Source organism: Protopterus annectens, chromosome 3.part0, assembly GCF_019279795.1.
Source record: "Protopterus annectens isolate FY-2018-M chromosome 3.part0, PAN1.0, whole genome shotgun sequence".
Taxonomy (NCBI): Eukaryota; Metazoa; Chordata; order Ceratodontiformes; family Protopteridae; genus Protopterus; species Protopterus annectens.
This window is the reverse complement of record NC_056731.1, coordinates 606,986,748-607,003,283: the sequence shown is the minus strand read 5'-3', so window position 1 is coordinate 607,003,283 and position 16,536 is coordinate 606,986,748. Positions and strand designations below refer to the sequence as shown.

The 16,536-nt window shown below is 37.7% G+C and overlaps 1 protein-coding gene across 2 annotated transcripts in view; it reads left to right on the top strand.

Annotated features, from left to right (window-relative positions):
* LOC122796489 (actinia tenebrosa protease inhibitors-like) overlaps window positions 1-16,536 on the top strand; it is a 234,641-nt gene that overhangs the window by 103,669 nt on the left and 114,436 nt on the right. Inside the window, exon 3 of one of the 2 annotated variants that reach the window (XM_044065012.1) lies at window positions 6,511-6,687. The exons of the other annotated variant lie outside the window; for it this stretch is intronic. Coding sequence (XP_043920947.1) covers window positions 6,511-6,687 — 177 coding nt within the window. The remainder of the gene's footprint in view (window positions 1-6,510; window positions 6,688-16,536) is intronic. 2 annotated transcript variants of the gene reach the window in all.

Genomic DNA, 16,536 nt, shown 5'->3' with positions numbered 1-16,536 from the left:
TTTTCATGTTGCATTGTTAAGACCACTGGCTCCTGAATTATCTGATTGTTTTGCTAATTTAACTTTAAAAGTCATATGTTACTTGCGATTAGAGGTGTAACAAGGATGGGGTGAAGGGCAGCCACCATAGGCATAATATATCAGGGTGAATGATTTTTATTACTGCATTCAGTTTCTGAATGCAGGCATTGCATTTGCCAGTATGTCTCAGTGCTCAATGTATGGTCTAGTGTAGTGCCAGTATTGAGAAATGAATGACAGTAATCCATTTGATATCACAGGTGAAGTTTGTATTTAACTGTAGCAAGATACTTGTCACTGTCACATTAGTAGAGGTTTCTTAGTGTTTTTTTTTTTTTGTTGGTGCTTCTCAGTTTGGTGGTGCAAGGTGTAGAATGAGAACAGAGCTGACTTGCATTGTTGAGAGCCTGATCAGGGAAAGCATCTCTTTTGCCTTAACTTAAAGGTTCACAGGTGCCATATGGGGAAGTGCAACAGGCACTCCATGAGTAAGGTATGGCTTGTTATCACTACAAAATCATATTGTGAAGGCCTTCAAACTAAGAAAACTTCAATTACCTTCAAAATCCTATCCTCACAATACTAATTAGTTTAATCTTTTCATCAGCTTAACTTTAAAATAACTAAGAAAACTTCAATTACCTTCAAAATCCTATCTTCACAATACTAATTAGTTTAATCTTTTCATCAGCTTAACTTTAAAATAACTAAGAAAACTTCAATTACCTTCAAAATCCTATCCTCACAGTACTAATTAGTTTAATCTTTTCATCAGCTTAACTTTAAAATGAGTTAGCATCAAAATCTAGCACTGTACTACAAAGCAGCTATTGACAGATATCATTTTTCAGTGTTTCTTATTTCGTTTTAACTATAAATACATGTATCTGTTGCTTTTTTTTTGTTTGTTTTGTTTTGAAGTAGCGACACATTAACTTAAACTTAGATAAGCTGGTTTTACATGAGCTAACTGTTTAGTAGGTTATGGTTATCTCAGGCAACATGAGTACTGACATTCTCACAGAAAATATGCTCCTTAATGATCAGACCTTAAATATGTGAGAGAGATGCATGTATATCCAGAACACTACCGTTAAAATTTTGGCATTAGCCCTTCCTTGTGACCATAGGAAAACATCAATCTCTAATGCAGAAGTTCAGACAAATACAAATGGAAAAGCTTTCATGTACAGTTCTTTTTCCATTCCGAGTTATCTTTCTACACTGTGATATTTGTTAACATAATATTGTTATAATATCTATCACACTTACATAACAATGTTCTCTTGCAAATAATATGATTATTGTGTATCTATATTACACTGCTAAAAAATATTTATTTTTTATTGTCCCTAGTGTCCAACTATTGGTTTTCCATTTAATTAATCCTTTTTTTATACAAGTCTCTACTGTAGATATATTGTTTTTGGACCTTATCTCCTCAGGTTTTCACTGAAAAGTTTCTTGTCTGCCCAGTTAGACTTTCCCAGTAATCAAAAGCAAAAAAGTAAATAAATATACATTCTAAGAAGCAATAAAGTCAGCAAAACCATCTGGATACCCATCTATATATATGTTGTATTGACCTAAGCAATCATGATTCAAATCATCACCGAAAGGGGTCCACAGACCAAACCACTTAATTAGGTAATAAATGATAAATAAAAATAAGACACTGCACAGACCTCACATGACCTCAGTAAATCACACATAGACAGTCACTATCACATGGTAGCATGGGATTCCATAATAACAAAATACCTAGGGCTAAATCTGAACCAAGCCAAAAGGTAAACGTAACCTGACAACTCCAAAAGCATCCTAATAATTGGTAACTCTATTACATGTAAAACAGACACATAACTTCCTGGACTTTGTAAAGAGTTTGTACAATGTTATACCTGACTAAAATCAAAATTAGGAACATCTCAACTAGTTAAACGGGCAAAGAGTAATTATTACAAAATCTGGGTTTATGTTGTAGTTAGTAGTTTAAAGGGGTTGGTTTAGCAAGATTACCGATTTGATAATAAGTATGGAAAAAAACACAGCTGCTTAGCAAAATCCTCCCAAAGCAGCATGTCAGGATTAATTTTTGACTCAATCAGTGCCTAACAACATGGTGTACAGACAAAGGATTCAGCACCTGTCAGCCAGGAGTAAGACACACAACTAGCCAGAGTATTTTGTACTTGATAAGCATAATCTCATCCCCCTGGGACTGTGCAGTGATGTGAAATGGTTGTCTTGATTTTCAGGTGTTGAATCTGCTGACAGTAGTTTAATGGAGAGATCCACTGATCAAGAGTAATCGTGCACATGTGGTTTCCAATCCACAGAGTAGTGTCGCAGTATGCAAAAGAAAAGCAGTCATAAACATCCATATTCTGGAAAATACAGTGATAAATAACATGAATGCTAGGTAGAAACAGAAAACTGTTGGAAGGTTGCATATGTTTTTATCTTCCATTAGTCAAGGTCCTAGTCATTGACAGATTTTTGGGCATACATCCAAGGAGCTATTTATTTAATGTTTTCTGTGTCCTTTTATAGGATACTACTTATTAGAAGCAGTCAGTTTACATAAATTTGATTTACTTTTTCTCACTGGTTGTGCAATATATAAGTAGCAGTGGGTAGGGGTACAGTGAGAGATTGCTGCCCTAAAAACACTGATTGCCAGCTTTTGAGGTTTAAGTTTTCTTGTATTAAATCTGGTTATTTTTTGCCACAGTAATATATTTTAATAAAGCAAAACTGTGAAATGCATGTTGCCCCATTGCTGCATGCCAACTTTTAAGCAGTAACTTTCACTAAGCAGTCCCTGAATGCATTGCTCTGTGATAATATGCCAACAGCCAGTAAGAGAGGAGTGTCAATTGCAGTTACCCTTATCTGACACCTTAGTCTCTTCTCATCCATTAGATCTATCAGGCTCTTTCTCCTCTACCAGACTTATTCCAATCCATGTTTAGGGCCACTGAGGAGATCAAAGCACCTGAAGCTGTGTCATATTGCACTGAGGAGTATTTATTTTTCTTTTATGCCCTAATTTCCCCTTCCTTATGCACATCCATAGATGCCCATGGACAGATGTGCCATGGGGACATTTTGGTGCCTCGTCTTGACTCAGCAGTGACTTAGCCAATATCCTTCATCCCCCCCCCTAGGATGACAACGCCCACACATGCCCCAATATCTACCAGGGATTGATTGTCAATGCACCTGTGTGCCCTCACCCCTCAGGATGTACACAGATATCCTTCCTTGCCCGCACCTCAGACACCTGAGATGTTAATCAAACCCAGGTCACCTGGGCCATAGACAAGGCTTTGTCCCTCTACACCATAGCACAAGCTAGCTCAGAAGGAAATGGAGGAATAAAATATACTTTAGATATACTGAAGAATATAAGACTATCGGAAAGGGCATTACATTAATAGAGAGTTGGAAGAAGTAAATAACACTACAGACCAGACAGAAAAATGGAATGAGCTCTTCCTATCTATCTCTATACAGAAGTGAGACAAGCTACTCACATTGGAAGGTGGATTAGGTATAATGGAGACAGACAGAGAAAAAAATGACTAGGGAAGGAAAAACAGAGCAGAGAGCTTTCATAGAGAGAAAATGCACAAGGCACAGATGAGTTGCATCTGTGCCCACTATGAGATGGCAATGGTGCTTAGTGAGCTACTGGCAGAATGGTGCCATCTCTACTTAGAAATGAATGTACTATTAAAGACTGAATGTTGGCAGGGGGGATATTAAAGACTCAATGTTGGCATGGGGGATATTAAAGACTGAATGTTGGCAGGGGGGATATTAAAGACTGAATGTTGGCAGGGGGGATATTAAAGACTGAATGCTGGCAGGGGGGATATTAAAGACTGAATGTTGGCAGTGGGGATATTAAAGACTGAATGCTGGCAGGGGGGATATTAAAGACTGAATGTTGGCAGGGGGCATATTAAAGACTGAATGCTGGCAGGGGGATATTAAAGACTGAATGCTGGCAGGGGGATATTAAAGACTGAATGTTGGCAGGGGGGATATTAAAGACTGAATGTTGGCAGGGGGGATATTAAAGACTGAATGTTGGCAGGGGGGATATTAAAGACTGAATGCTGGCAGGGGGGATAGTAAAGACTGAATGTTGGCAGGGGATATTAAAGACTGAATGCTGGCAGCGGGGATATTAAAGACTGAATGTTGGTAGGGGGATATTAAAGACTGAATGTTGGCAGGGGGGATATTAAAGACTGAATGTTGGCAGGGGGGATATTAAAGACTGAATGCTGGCAGAGGGGATGTGCTTGCACAAAGGTGGATGTGGGAAACTGTAAGACAATTACATACTTGTTATTCTCCCTTCCACTGTAAAGAAATTTGTCAAAGACATTTTGTGGCAGATGCTGGTAAAGCTATTGAATCTTAAGTCGTATTGATAGCTAACAGCATAATCTTATGCATCAGTGTCTTACCAACTCAATTTACTCAACTTTGGTAACTGTGTTTCTAATTTAAATATAATTAAAACTGGTAAGTCCTTGTTGTTGAGATGTTACTATACCTCAGCAAAGCCCATAACATCATAAAACAGAAAGACCTTCATGTAATATGATCCTACAGTGCAACATAAAAAACAATGTACAATCCTGGGACTAATTACTTTGTAAGAAAGGAACAAATGTTATTACACTTAATTTCATACTTTTAGTAGGATGGTAGATCTGTTTTAAGGTACATTTCTGTACAGTGGGGTGACTGAAACTGAGCCCTAGTTGTCAGATGAAAAAATGTTAAGTATTGAAGGCTGATAAGGAAATCTATAGCGTTAATAGATATTGTACATATTGAAGGCTGATAAGGAAATCTATAGTGTTAATAGATATTGTACATTTACAGCAAGCAGTGGCGTGCTAATTTGAGAGAAAGCTAAAGGTTTGGAGTTGTTTTTCCTGCAAATAAGGATGGTAGGTATTAAGTTAACATAGAGGTACATAATAGATATAAACACTGATTCGAAATGCATTCGGGTAAGGATATGGATAAGTTGTCTAATGGTTACTTATACCATCAGTCTGTACTACTGGAAGTAAGGTACAATACAGTGAGTAAAAATATAGTCTTCTAGCAACTTCCTGGAATACTTATGATTATAAGGATTAATGAGGGAGGCATTTATGAAAGATTCTGACAGATTCACTAGCCTTTTGTGTACTGCTTCCTGATACAGAGCAAAAGGGGGGGGCAAATCTTACTCTAAACCCTCCACAGTATTCAGTGGTATGCCCTTCCCCCATCCTCTAGTTATTTATGCCCTCCACTACTTTTGTATAACGAGAGATAGCATAACATCCATCTTTGGGCTGCCACTCTCTCTGCATGCCTGCCATAGGACCATAAGAGTCTTTTTGTCAGAGACACTGATTTTCTATTATTTCAGGAAAGCATACCAGTTAACACCAGAATTTACACTGTCTGAGTACTGAAAAAGCATGGGACTTTCAAGGAATTTTCTACTTTAGGCCAACAAACAAAATTCACCACAAGATAGATTTTCTGCTCACATTTAATATTCTCAGATTGCATTATTGAGTGTTCTGTGCCTAGAATCTGTTTTAATTTTCAAAATATATTGATACAGAATAAAATTGCAATGAAATCACCACAATGACCAGAAATTACATCTAAAAATCGCATGTATAATTAACTGGAACATTCTTCAGGGCATTAATTAATTTACTTTTTAATATGTTTAGTTTCATGAAATGTAGTTAGCTGAATGGTGTTTGTGATCATATGACTTTAGAATCATTATAAAAGAATGTCGTAACTGCGGTGGTGGTGCTGCGGTAGCGTTGTCGCCTCACAATAAGACGTTGTCCTGTTCGATTCTCAGCTAGAGCGTCTTCTGCATGGAGACATGCATGAATGGGCGTACCTTCGTTGAAAGTTGTGCGTCAGAGCTGGCAATTCGGCACGTAAAAATCTACTGCCAATCATTTGCGGACCGGAGTTCTGCTGTGGCGACCCCTAACTGAGAAAAGCCAAAACATAACACACAACATAAAAGAATTTCGTAAAAGCTGTCTTTGTATCTGATGAAGTTACAGTATCACTGTAACAAAAAGTGCTTCATTAAACGGATTTGTTTTTGTCGGGTTTGGTTTTGTCCTCTAGTCTATTTTTATCTTTGAGTAGTTTTTGTTTTGGTACTTTATGAGTGGAGTTTTATGAAATGTATTTAATATTCAGTTGTGAGCTACATCAGTCTATTTATTTCTGTTCAGCAACAACATTTTTTTCTCCCTAAATTAAGTTTATCAGCATGTTTCATATGATGGTTAGTATACAGACAAAAAAAATAAAAATAAAATGATCAGTTTTTGAAGTACTGTATCATTTATCTTAAAGAGCTCACATGATTTATCCATTAAATTATTAAAGAGTTGATATTAAAAACTAATATTTTGATCATTTTAGATGAAGAGCGTTGCCTCTTGGATATGACGCATGGCATGTTCTGTGGGTCCTATCATCAGAAATGGTATTATGATAAAAAGCTTGATGCATGCAAACTGTTCTGGTATGGCGGTTGTGATGGAAATGAAAACAGGTTTAATACAGAAAATGAATGCCTCCAAACTTGCCGCAGTAAAAGTAAGTTTCTAATATTGAACACATTAATTTTGCAGAGTTCTGAGTTTTAAAATCTAGTAGTGCTTATAAAAAACATAAGCACTATGCAGTCACTCTTTGCTAATAGGACTCTAATGTTTGTTTTTAGGCAATATAATGTATAAGGTAATATAATGTATATGCTAATTCAAAATAAAAAAAATATTTTCGACAATCCATCCCATAAATGCTTTGACATGTAAATTAGACAATTTAGGAAGTAATAGTATTGCTTAAAATAGTAAATGGTTATGTGTTACTTAATGTATAACATTTTGAGAGACTGAAGGGTATTCAGAAAAGAGCATAACATATTGTGCAGTGGTAAACATGAAGAAGATACTGTGATGAAGCCCACCAGGGATTAGGAGTGCCACCATAAAGCATTCATGCCAGGGACAATGCTACACAATGAATCATTACAGCCATGATAACACAACTAACCACTGGGTTATTAGCCATCATGCAACCTGGGAAAACAGCATGCCGGTAGAGTGTCCAAATCTATGCATGCTCACATGCATATTGAAGCACTCAATAGTCTCTATATGTACAGAGTGGGCAGCCCAATGCAGGGGAACACAACAAGTGATTTTATTTTATGAATGGGTAGAAAATTAAGAGATAGATCAGACTGAAAAGGGGAAGACGAAACGGAGGAATATAAAGAAGGGGAATGAGAAGGGAAGAGTGGTGAGGGAGTATTTTTTGGGACAAGTACCCTTGGTTTGTATTTTTGTAGCTGTCCAGAGGGAAAGGTAGCATAAGGAAGGTGCAGGCAGGGTATATGGAAGGAAGCAAGAAAAAACATTGAACACAGGCAAAAACTGGCATGTCATATAGTGGCACATAACAGGGCAGCAATGGAGTGATGCAGACCAACAGAGGGTGGACAACTGCAGACAGAAAGGTATAACTACAAAGAAAGGATGGGGAATGACAGAAAGTATGGGGAACATAATGATGGGGAATTGGGAGGGGTGATAAAGGCCTGACAAGCTGACTGGCAGAGGAACCCACCCAGAAGCCAGGGACCTCCAAGGCTGACATGGGTGGGCTACATCTGTGACAGCCCAATGGTCAGGGCCAGATGTGTATACAACTCTAAAGGTCACATGAGGATGTCCTCTTGGGTGTCACTTAGGCATCAAGCTGCAATTCCACTTCAGTCCTCACCACCCACTGATCCTCATGCCAGATGACCCAGGTGGACTCCTGCACAACACTCTCAGAAGAGTTGCTATTGCCCCAGAGAAGTGACAATAGAGGCTACCAGTGAGCCCTTCAGATCATGTTCCCCAGGTTATCTTCATCCCCCCTGCAGAGAGACAGGCCTAGGCACTGCTGGAGACATGGTAGTCAGCATGGTGGTCAGTGCAGAGCATGGTGGCCATTGCCTCACCTCTGCTTGCATCTCAGCTAATCCTGCAGAAAAAGAAAATAAATATAAATGGAGAAAAACAAGACAACAATTAAGATAATAAAAGTGAAATGGAAAGGACATAAAAAGAAAGACAGCATATGCAGTTGTTCAGTTATATACTGCACAGTTTATTAAAATATTACAGTAAATAGAGAAAAAAACAAACCAACAAAGCAAAATAATAAAAAGACATAGAGAAAATAAGACAAAATTACAAATGTTCAATAAGATATTGTTCAGTTTATTAAAATATTGCATTACTGCCATAAATACACTATACTTATCCCACTTTCTGGAGAGCCAGGCCTGCCGCTTCTCACAGGCAACTTAATTTTCTTCAACCTCCTTTGGTGTTGTAAAACATAAAACAGATAGTAATCAATGTGCTTAGTATATCCCTGACATCAGAAGGCATTTATAGACACATGTGCAAGCCCTACTATGCAGTGACTATGCAAGAACAGAATAGTTACAATAAAAGGGTGCCCTCCCCCAAGTCTCTTTTTCCCATTGGCTGAGAATGTCTGGGCGAGACCTCTTCAGGTCACTGTGTTTATGCCAACACTACTTAACAGGGCAGAGGATGATAGTGACACCATTCACTGTCTTTAAGGGTTCTCTCAAAGTCCCCCCACAGGTGCAGCCATTGATCCAATACAAAAGGTCAAAAAGGATTTTCACTCCATGCTGCTCCAAATGGGAGCTTTGACAGAATCTGTGCCTGCAGAGGCTGTGTTGTCATTAGGATGACTCCATGAGTCATGAATATGGTATATAAAATATGAATATGATATTGTTTGAAAACAAGCAGGCACAAACTTTTGTACTGAGACTTTTGCCATTGTGCAATGTAAGCATAATTAACATGAAGAACCTTCATGTGTATTAACCTCAGCTAGTCAAATATGTGCCTTCCCCTGTACTGGAAAGTGTCTGTAACATCCACCCACCCCCCAGAAGTAATCCTTGCATTCTAAGGATCACTTACTAAGCTAACCACTGTTTTTTCTCTAAACCAATAAATAACACTGTATATAGCTTTTGACCTGAAGATGGAAGCCAGCTATGCTCAATTTTATTTCTTGCCCCTTTTCCTAATTCATATTGACTTCTGCTTACTCTACTATTATGCATCCCACATAAACATTTCACTTGTGACTATAATCACTAACCCTCCCCAAACAACTACACTACTATCATACAAACATTTCTGTTTCTTTTTACCTAATTCCCAAATTCCTTTTAATGTTTTAGCACCATTCCCAACTACATTTCTCCCCTCCCATACTGCTTTGCACTACATTCATTCATATTCACACAACTCTGTAACAATATCGATCTATTCTACATTGTATCTTCTACTTTTCCCAAATAAACCCTCACTTCTTCCTACACTCTAGCCTTTTAAACCCATCTATTCCTTACATTCCAGAGAAAATACCACAACAACCTAACTCTCTTCCTTCATAGAAAATACTTTTTTCCTAACTATCCTTTTTCAGCTTTTATACTCCACCACTACTAAATATCCTATTGCCCAGCAACTTCTTTTTCCTTTTTGATCCCTACTTCCCCACTACCTGCCATCAATAAAATAGAGATCCTTTTACTTAATCATACTACTCCTCAGCTTATTCTCTATTCTCCTCCTACTTCTGAGCCATCTCTCATCCTGCCATGACTATAATAGTTCTCAACATCTCTCGAACTCTGCCACACCCACCTATTCATACTGCCTCCCTACACTTTCCACATCACACCAAACCTATTTAACAACATCCCTCACTTTTACACCAAATATAGAATGACTAACTCCATTTCAACCCAAACCAAAACAAAACTAAGTGAAAAAATACTCTCCAAAAACAATAATTCCCCACTATATTAAAGTCCTTCCAGGAGGGGACATTCACCCTAATGCTGGCCCCACCTATCACAATGAACACCAAGATAATTCTCTCCCACACAATTCTCTAAGCCCACAATGGTCAACCCCCAACACAGGTAATCTAATTTTTGCTACCATAAATGTCACAAGCATAAGAAATAAAACTGATGAACTACATGCCTGCATTACCCAATGTTAGACTAATATGCTCACTGTAACTGAAACTTGGCTTAAACACAGCATAAACAACTCCAAAATAACACCCCCAACAATAATATCTGTAATGACTGTATAAAGGGGAACGCTTGTTGTATTACTTTAATATTTCCCAACAACTAACACATTTCCTCTTACAAGACACCAATACCAAAATTCAATTCTTATTATTAAATGCTGTCTTTTACATCCCTCCTGGTGACAATACAGCTATACTGGAAGATATCCTACAATGAATATCCATAACAATCCCATGAGAAAAAGTACTACTAGATGATGTGAATGTCAGTTGGTTGGACGTAAGCTATAACTCCCCTATATCCTGCATGAACTTATATGGTTTTACACAACTAATTAATAGCCTCAAACCTTATAGCATTATAGCAAGGCATCACATTTCCTATTAGACTGGATCCAATGTAAGACTCTCTCAGTGAACATCTCCCAATCTACAGAACCAGATATCTCATACATCCACTTAACAGCATGTTTACAAAACTACATGCAGTCTTTCTGAGTTTAACACAGAAATGTTCATTACTACCCTATCATTGAATAACTGGACTTTTCTAAAAATTCTTCCCTTAGATGATACTAAAAAGCAAATACATGAAGACAAAAAACTATACCAGTCTGTTCAGAACTTCATTAAAAATAAATAAATAAATAACAAAAATTCACTGCCCTGTTATTTTGTTGAAATCGGAAAATGTACCAACAAAATGGTACATTTTTCCATTTCAACCATGGGATATTCAATTGCAATTGGAGGTTGCAGTCAGGTGCAAGGACAACAGCAGGCATAAAATCGTTGGTTCACTTTTTATCTTTCTGCCTGCTTTGCTTGGATGAGGGGTGATTGTATTTGGCAGACAGTTTAACTCCCGTTAAATACAGCCACAGTTGAATCCTTCTCCTTGTTTTGGAGCTGCTAAGGTGACCGAGCCATTACTCCATGAGTGACCACATGTTATGTAAGTTGGCTTGCTGATTATTTTTTCTCCTCTTCCTTGTTCAGCGAATTTACTTTGGAGCACAGTAAAATCTCCAAAATCTCTACAGGATGCTGTCCCATGATCTGTAACTCTCATCTCATGCCCATGTCCACTGATTCTATATATGCTGGAAAAAAATAGATAAGGCAGGGTGGTGCAGATTTTAAATAATGCTCTTATCAACTTAGACGATTGCTAGAATAACAGGATGTATGCTAACATGTATTTTCTGAAGGATATAAAGTCTGAAACTCAGACATAAGTCACTATTTACTGACTTCAGTCCTCAGCTGCAGAGGTGAGCAACAAGCCAAAGATATAAAGCAAAGATCTGGACACTACTTCCATCTTAATGCAAGGTATCAAATTGGACAAATCCAAATATATATGAGGGGAGGGGGGCAAAAGCCATAGAAAATAGGGACATATTTTAAATATTGCTCTTATAAACTTAGAAAATTGCTAGAAATAACAAGATTTAGTTTTATATGCATTTTCTGAAAGACATAAGGTCTGAAAATCAACTGCATGCCATTGTTCTGTGACTTCAGTCCTTAGTTAGTTGCCAGAAACCTGTAATAAGGAATGTCAACAATATGAGGCAAAGATCTGGACATTTTGCAGAACTCTGGAAAGTTGAGAGATATGGATCCCTCCCATATCAGATGCTGGGCTTGAGCATGTGCTAATGAAACAAAAACTAAGCATGTGAGTCTCCCAAAAATGCACACTGAAAGATAAATATTTAATACAGCACACAGTGGTTGAAACTATACATTCATTTAATGACCTGTGTATGGGTAGATCCAGCTTTTGAGTTTTTCTAATCATATCACCCAATTGTTTAATGAACTATAAGTTGCATAAGAGATTTATAAAGTCTAGGAAATCAGAAATGAAGTCATTCATTAACTTGAACATGAAATAATATGGACACCTTATAGGAAAACAAGCATGAGAAAACAGGAAAGAGTCAGTGGAAATACACCAATGGTATCCATGAATTTGAAAATTTAAGTTTGCCTCATTGGTAAAAGGTACAGGGTCTGATCTCAGGTTATTGGCAAGGCTTAGCTTGGTATTCGCCTATGAAACTATAACACTAAAGTAGGTGAACTTGTACAGTGAGACAGATATTTAAGAGGAAACCATATTCAGGTATACAGAGCATTTAGAGACAACTATCTCTGGAAATGTTTGTGGTTATCAAATAGAAAATCAGACAACCTATGTAGAAGATTCTTTAACAATGAGAAGTAGGCTATTTTTTTTTCTCTGACAGAGATGCTGATGCATGAATAGACTACCAGATTACATTAAAGTAAGCACTAGGTTAGATATTTTTGAGAACATCCTGGACACATTATGGGATCAGCTGTTTTGGTATATGGCCAGGCTAGAAGGGCAGTATTGCCCGTTCTTGAAATATTTGTATTCAAGAGCACTTTCTACTAATTTTTTCTATCACTAAATATTTCACCTTGCATAACATCTAGTGAATAAAATACGGTGTGGGGGGGGGGGCATATGTCATTTTTTTGTAGTATTTTTAGTGGTATTAACAGGATTGCAGTCAAATCACTGTGTATCCTTTTATTGTTAGCCGTGGTAGGTGAATTCATGATTGTAATGTGATTGCATTTCATTTGGTGTGCTGATCATGTAGGGGTTAAATTCAGATCATTTTTAGAGAAGTCTGTGGTTTTCCTTAATGGTAGAAATTGTGTGGTGGGAGGCAGGCCAATTTCACTGCTGCATAAAAGATGGGATAAAGTTGGTGCCTCTGGATATGATTTCTAAATTTATATTATGATACAAGTCCAATTCTGTATACTTCACTATATAACTATTTAGTTGTATTACGTTGTCTATACAGTGCCAACTTTTTAAGCTACTAAAATTGTGAAATCAGATTCAAGAAACACTGACTGGAAGCTCTGACCTTATTGCACTCTGTATTTTGTAGTTAAATACCCTGTTGTATTGTGTACAACTCATGTAATGAAAGTCTAACATGAGACATGAGTTTTGTTTCCAGTTGCCCCAGTGTACATAGTTCATGTGCCTTCACTGCTGCATCTGGCCTTTTTCTTTTAGAGCTGGTCTTCATTGTGTTACTGTGATAAAGTTCTGCTGAGAACACTGCATGCTAAACTAAATGACTGGTCAGTTTATTTATTTAACATTTTCAGCAACAGTTTTCTTTTTTTCTGTAAAGCTATGCTACACTGGAAGCTGTAAGGGTAGTATTACAGCCTGTTTTGTAGCTGTGTACCAGTCTGGCATTTTACATTGTACTTTTTCATTTTGTGTGTAATGCTGATGTTGCATGTGGTTTACAAATTTGCTTAATTTCAGTTGTAACATGGAGTGGGTGTGCTGTCATCACTGAAGGTGTGGAGTCAAATACAGTTGTGTGCAGTAGTATGATTCTGACAAGCTGCTTTTTCTCAATAGCTGTTTTTGCTGCCTTGTATCTTATGAACGGCCTGTTGTGAAATATTCATGTAACTTGCAATGAGAACAGTGAATCAATGCTCTACAGCCATTACCTTAATTTCCCATTTGAATTGCATCGGCTGTATTTGAGTAGTTCTGTTGTCACTCAAGCTGTCTGACACTTAAATGGTATACTGGTGCTGGGAGGGAGAAGATGTTGATATGAAATGGGATGGTACCACCGAATAGGAAAGATATGTATAGTGACTTGATTTGTTCTCTGAGTTTCTTGCGTAGATTTTTTTATTCTGCTGGATGTTGCATTTTGTCATTTTTGCATTAATTTTCTTCCTTTTGCTGTGCATCCTGTTGATAGGATGCCACCAGGCTGGCTTGTATGAGTTTGTTCTGGGGTTATTCCTGGTAAGCAGAAATGTCTCTGTGCCTCTAACATGGTTGTATAGGATCTTTGAACAATTTCACATACCTAGCAGTGTTCTTAGGGTTTGGGGTGGGGCATCAAATTTTGCCGGGTTACTACTTGATAGTAGGAAGTTTGGCTTAAAATGGTTTGTTCTCACCAAAGAGAACATTATAGTAGGGTGGGTACAGCATTTTCCCATGCTAGTGATGACTACATTAACTTATGTTCCCACTCCTAGTGGGCATTTGGACTGTTGGGTCCAGGGTGCTTGTGTTGACAAAGTGCAGCAATCTCCGGGCTTGCAAGTTTGAGGCAGTGTATGATTCCCAGTTTATAGTAGGGTAGTCACCCATAAATATGATATTGGGATGAATGGTGAGGAGATCCAGTAAATTGCGTTATGCGTTTCCTGGTTGATAGAGGTGGACCTATAGCTTTTAAGGATATAGCATGTGACTTTCCTATGGTAATTTGGACATGGAGAAGCTGAAGCACATCTTGTCTGATCAGCCCTAAGACATGCTTTTCATGTAAACTGTGACATATTCACCTTTAATACATGCCTGTGCAGTAGCTGGTCTAAATGCTCAAATGTATGCATTCTCCACAATGGAAAAAGCTTCAGTAAGTACAGTTTCTTGTTTAGATTTATTGAGTATTAACATCTTTAGATTTTCTAATTTGTCAGTTTTGCATTGTTTAAAATGTTATGGTGGTGGTCTGTGTGTGGTGTTTGCTAATGGACCTCTGTGGAACTGGCTACCTTGTTGTGGTACAGGGGCTTGTTGCAGTGAATAACAGCTACTAAATGCCAGTTAAGAGTGACAGTGGACATCTCAGACTGAATTTCAGTAGGGCGGATACACTGGGGGCTGGGCCATGTGGATGCATTGAGGACAGGGCAGTGGACGCATTTGGATGTGGCAGTGTGGATGCATGGGGGGGGGGGGGTAGCATATCAGACCTTACAGTACAAATTGAAAAAAAAAAACTGTCAACACAGCGAGAACCTCAATCCCTCCTTGATTTGCTTCTGAACAATTTTATTTCTGTTTGTATCCATCTGCACCTGTTTTACCCCATCTTTGTGACCCTATTGCTGTTTGTCTCACCACAATGGCATTTTTCATCAAACAACTTGCATTCTTTTTCTAATTTTGTCAAATCTAAGGTTAATGTTACTGCACCTCTTTCTCTTGCTTCTCTCTCTTTTACAGTTCTTTAAGGAACTTCACATTGTCTTGTTTTTTACAGTGTCAGTCACTGCTACTGTCCCATTCTGTGTCTTGAGTCTGTTCCTCTCATTCAGCTACTGTGCTACTTTTCCATTCTTTTTTCCTTTTACCTACAAGAGTACTTTCATTCTGAGTACCTGTCCTTGTGTCTCTGCAACTTCCAGTGTCTATTTCAGTTCCTTTAGTCTTCTCCTTTTCCTCATCTTCCTCTTCACTTGCATCATCTTTTTTCTGTAACATTTCAGATTCTTCTATTCCCTTGTTACTCCCCTGCTGTCTCCATATTTCCCTGTCTCCTCTACAAGTCATCCCTTTAAAGCAGCTTTACTACCTTTAATTTCGCTATAAACTGTTAAAAAATTCTCTAAATATTAAATCATTGTCTTATAACTTGTATCTATTCTTAACCAATGTTTTCATATTATGTCTAATTTGGTATAATTATTTATACTGTGAATTTTTTGTATTACTTTTGAAGACTGTAAAATTATTGTTGTTAAAATATTTTGTAATAGTTTGAAGCTTTTTTTCCCTCAGCCAGCACTGAAAATGGGCTCCTACATAGTCGGACTTTCCTCGGTAATCAAATGACAATAAATAAATAAATTAAAAATTAATTAATTAGTTAAGTAATTAATAACATGAGAAAAAATAGTAGCCAGAACACACAGGCTGCAAGGCCACATGTAGCAGACTATATATGATGCTCAACAGGCAACTGAACAGGCAACTGAATAGAGCAGTACCCATTAACAGCAGCAAGATGCACATGGTCAGTAGCAGGACACAAAGTAGCATTAAGGTGGCCAGGCTTCACAGGTGTAGACACCCCTATGACCACCTAGCCCGTGAATGGACATACTGGACAGATGGGTAGTGTGATGTCTATTATCAGTAAAATGATGGATGTGGAAAGTAGTGTGATGCTAACTGACAATCTCACAGCCAGGCTTGACAGGTGGTCACACCCTATATGACCTCTGAGCCCACGAACAAGTAAAAATGAGCCCCAAATCATGGACTAGGGGTGCTAATACATTGTGCTGGCCTTGCATTTCAAAGCCAATAGCACTAAATCATCTCATTTGCATAATAACCATGCTATAAGCCCCATTTTCATAAGATAAAAACTATGGTCACCATTTTGCAGGAAAGCACATTACCGGAAATAGCATAGAGGATTAGAATATGGTAAATATAAGAATGTACTG